The sequence below is a fragment of the Solanum tuberosum genome, unplaced genomic scaffold (genome assembly GCF_000226075.1).
Source record: "Solanum tuberosum cultivar DM 1-3 516 R44 unplaced genomic scaffold, SolTub_3.0 scf00099, whole genome shotgun sequence".
Classification (NCBI taxonomy): domain Eukaryota; kingdom Viridiplantae; phylum Streptophyta; class Magnoliopsida; order Solanales; family Solanaceae; genus Solanum; species Solanum tuberosum.
Genome location: NW_006239023.1, coordinates 165,649 through 170,110, shown reverse-complemented (window position 1 = coordinate 170,110; position 4,462 = coordinate 165,649). Strand labels below are relative to the sequence as shown.

Genomic DNA, 4,462 nt, shown 5'->3' with positions numbered 1-4,462 from the left:
CCCCTCCCCCCCCCCCCCCCCACCGGCCTATCTAGTATCCACACATTCACTGGCAATGAGAATTGTGTCCATACTTTGTCTGTTCTTATGAAGGTCATCTGAAAATCATCGAGTAGTTTGATCATCGCCCTCCTCAATCTTTCCGTCAGAATTTAGAAAATGATTTTGTAAACAGTGAAAATTAAATTGATGGGTGTAATATCCTTCAAACACATCACCTGGTTTCTTTGTGATCAAAGCATTGCAGGTCATATTCAAATTTTTTTCTAAATTTTCCTGTCAGCAAAAAAAGATCCATTCTTCCATAAAATGTTCTATGATAATAGATCAACATGTTTGAGAAACGTCCATGGTGTGTCTATCAGGTCCCAGGGCTTTATCATTAGCACACTGCTTGATGATATCCCATACATTCTGCTCCTCGAAGTCTTTGTGACCAATCATTCTCTTCTCCCATTTATTCTTGGACACTCCCTTATATTGAAATCAGGTCTGTAGAATGCATGACTACGTTAAGTCAATTTTGGGGCAAAGAATCTCCATAGAAGGAAAACTATGTTCCTTGGCTTGAAGGTAGGTATCTTCCGTTGGAAATTTTATCACCTTTTTGGTGGTGGGTGAAGGCTTATCAACGAGACTCGTGGTGCTTAATGCTGTGATGAAGTGAGAATATTTAAGATCTGGTTATGACTTATAAAATTTTGTGAAATTTGTGATAATACACTGTTTCAATCTTTTTGACAACGTTGATCAGTTGTAGTAGCATCTGAATTCGTATCATTAATGTATATTTCTTGTTCATTTTGCAGCTATGAGATGCTCCCATTGGAGGAACAGCTTGAGATAGCTCAGCAGATCGGAACCACTCGGATGCAAATAATGTCAAACTTGAATGACATGATCTTGGGTACAAGTTTCTTATAATGTAGCTCTAATGAGGACGTATAGATCAGAAACCAATGTAGCTAATTTGAAGGAAGTGGGGAACTGGAGCATTTCAGAAGTAATCTTCGACCAGTTAAAAGCCTTCAGTAATCATCCTCGTAGAACTAAGACGGCTTTTAACTCCCAACAAGCTGTTTCCTCACAAATCATGAATCTGAAGAGCGTTGCAGTCATCATTCTTGTCAAGAGCAGCGTTGGTTCTCTGTTGTTATTGATGGATGTATATGAATTAGGTGTATGAAACCCAGGGTCATTTATTATGTATTGCTGCTTAAGATGAAAGGTGAAGCTTGATCTTCTATAACCAATCATTGCCTATCTTGTAGATTATGTAATGATGTATAAGTGATTACACCGTCACCAAAATTAGGAATTAGTACGAAGGGTATGCAGAGCAGACATGAAGTCAAATTCAGCTTGAACTTAGATTGAATGAGAAAGTGTACTTGAGGTGATTTTTGCTTCGCATCTCGAAAATACTAGTTTATCCAATTCTGGTGGTTAACAGTTCGCATCTATTGCATATCTTCTGCCACCTCGCTCCATATTCCGAATAACTAAGAGCAACACTTTCATTTCCAGAGTTCTTTCTTCTTTCCCTTAAAGCATCCTGTGTTTGTAGTTCATACAGATTCGTACTAGAAACATACTATGTGGTGGGTGGATTAGTGATGCTCGAATCGAAAAGCTTTGTTCAAGGAAAAAAGGAACCCTTGTCACTTTCACAATACCCTTACTTCCTATTCTGATTCTTTTGTTTTATGTATGTATCCATTCTTAACGAATGATTGTTAAAGTAGTTCAAAATCTGGGTTACAGCGTTGCACGTGTTTATAATCAGGATGGACGCGAACATTTGCAAAGAATGTTCCAATGGCCAGTCTTGAAGGAGAAAAACTCTAGTCATTGATGCCATGGCTTCTCAAAAGAGAAGAGGAGTGGGGTTTATTGGACGCATTAGTAAATACTTAATAGATGGACAACCCATATTGATCTAGCTAAAATGGTTGTCTGAAAATTTTTGTGGTACATATATATGTTTAATCTGTTACTTTTTGCCTAAAAAAGAGGTGTAGTATGCAATTGTCTATGAACCTAGCTAATAAATACCTGATTATTCATGGTATGATTTATTCCTATTTTTACTTAAATGACATGTGTTATGTCAATGACACCAAAGGGGATACCAAATGAATAGAATTGGGATATGAATGAAATATTCCCATTGAAATGAGGCTAGGGAGCCACTATGAAGAAGTCTTGGGAGTTATGAAGGAAGCTTTGAGCTCATACTGCTCCTGGGTTGGGAATGGGAATTGAACTTAATGAGAGCAAAACATTCCTCAGTAGCTTGTGGTAGAGCGGTCAGTTTACAATCTTATACCATAAAGAAGCATTAAGCGCCTTTTAAATGTTAAAACTCTATGACTTGACCAATATTTCCATGAAAAAGAATATCATAGAAATAAAGAAGTCAAAATCCATTCATATAGTTTGGGACAAATGCTTTTGGAAATGTCGAGAAAAAGAGAGACAGAATGCAATGGAGATTAGTGAAGTTATAGATAGCATATGGCCTCTTCTCCCATGATTAGTTTCTTCCTCTTTTTCCAATCTGTAGTCCCATTCATATTACATTATTGTGTATAGTCCATAATCACTAGATATTGTTGTTATATCTCTTTCAAATGCTACCAAAAAAGCCCATCATGAAGTTAACTCCTCAATTCTAAAAAGATCTTAAATTTGGTCCCATCAAGGGATACGTGTGGGAAGAAAGATTATCCATTTGTTATGGAGAGAAGGGAGAGTTATATCTATACGTGCAATTACGAATCCTTAATATAGTTTACAAGTGTTTACGTGTGTTTAGTTCTTCTCATTTGTCCTAGGCTTGGTGAACAGAGTTACTTGGTACCTATTGCTGGTTGGAGGTGGCAGGTGATTTAGTCGAGATGTAAAAGTTGATCCAAACACCACGATCATAAAAAATAAAAATAAAAAGGGCATTAGGTTTCTTTGGTGGGTAATAACGTGAAATTGATCATCGTCCATTTTTTGTTGTTAGAGCTATGTTCAACGAGTTACGTATATAAAGTATGAACAAAAGTTACTGGTTCCCGAAAGTTGGTACCTTAAGCATAGCTTCATCCCCTGCTTATAATAGGGAAAGAGCAATTGGTGGTTTGTTTATTCTTTCCACCTAAAAAAATGAGAAGTAGAATGTCAAGTCTCACGTAGATACCATCAAAAGTTGTGATGAGATGAAATAGAATCTCTCTATTATTAATTAGAGGTTTCGATTTTAAACACTAGAATAAAAACTAGTTGAAGCCCAAATAGTTGAAACTTGAAACACCGTATAGGAAATAAAAAGAAAGTTCACGTTGATTGATGGAACATGTATAATATATTATGTATAGTCTCCTTATGTGATCTTAAACAATAAAAAATCATAGCTAATTTTCAAGTTGAATTAGATATAAAAAGGTACAACTGAAAGTCACTGACTAACAAAGTACTATTAGAATTCAAATTCGTGACACTATGATTTTGAAAAAAAGAAATGAAGAAAAAGAAGACCTTATTATTACACTGTTCCATTGAAGATGAAAGAAAGTAATGCATGCTGCTAAGGTAAATTTTACGCCTTGCTATATGACTCATGCCAAATTAATTTAATGTCAAAAGTAGTTTTTGCTTTAGGCATGCCTTTTGTCTTCACTTTATTTATTTGTACCTAAAGAAAGAATATAATATTTTGGTCAATGTCCTTTTGTGAATACATTTTCACATGCAATTTATTTCTTTTCTAACTTTTTAAGTTTCTTTTAGTAAAGGTCAGCTATTTGCCTAATTTCTTTTGTATATAAACCTATTTAACTTTGAATTTCTCATCCCTCTTAGGTGTTTGATTGGGATTTGACAATGGAGGTCTTGATTGTGACAAACTATCACTTTATATCTTCCAACAATTTGGTGCTATTTATATTTCCTGGTCAATAATTTTGAGCATGCAAGCCATTTTTATTTTGATGAGTTATATAGGTAATATAATTTTTGGTTGGTAATCCATTGGTAGTTTGTCGCTACATTATGCGTCGTTGAACCTAGGGGCGGAGCTATAGTGAATGAATTGGGTGAGAAAAATGATTTTTTCTCAGAAAGTTTGTTTATGTATATTATAAGTCAAAAATAATAAAATGTGTGATAAATATATTAATAGAACCTCTTTGACTTAAAATAGAATGTGATCTAAGCCTATTTCTTTAGAGGTTAACGGGGTAATGTTATAAATCTCCTTTCAGATTTCAATTAGTAACACTAACTTCTTTTATGATTGATGATATTACGCTTATCTTTATTTCATTTTAGACAATCAAAATCTGCGAGGTGTTGTAGACTTTAGGCTAACCTCAATCGGAGGAAAAGTGTATAAATGGCTTCACACCCCAAACAAACACAACTATTTCTATTCCTTACACACACACACCACCCACCCACCCCCCACACCCCA

General features: G+C 35.1%; 1 protein-coding gene across 1 annotated transcript in view; it reads left to right on the top strand.

The window, feature by feature from the left end:
* Positions 1 to 1,455, top strand: part of LOC102605072 (cleavage and polyadenylation specificity factor subunit 1) — a 54,793-nt gene extending 53,338 nt beyond the window's left edge. The window contains exon 26 of the mRNA XM_006347995.2: positions 810 to 1,455. Coding sequence (XP_006348057.1) covers positions 810 to 924 — 115 coding nt within the window. The 3' untranslated portion in view covers positions 925 to 1,455. The remainder of the gene's footprint in view (positions 1 to 809) is intronic.
* Positions 1,456 to 4,462: the final 3,007 nt, after the last annotated feature.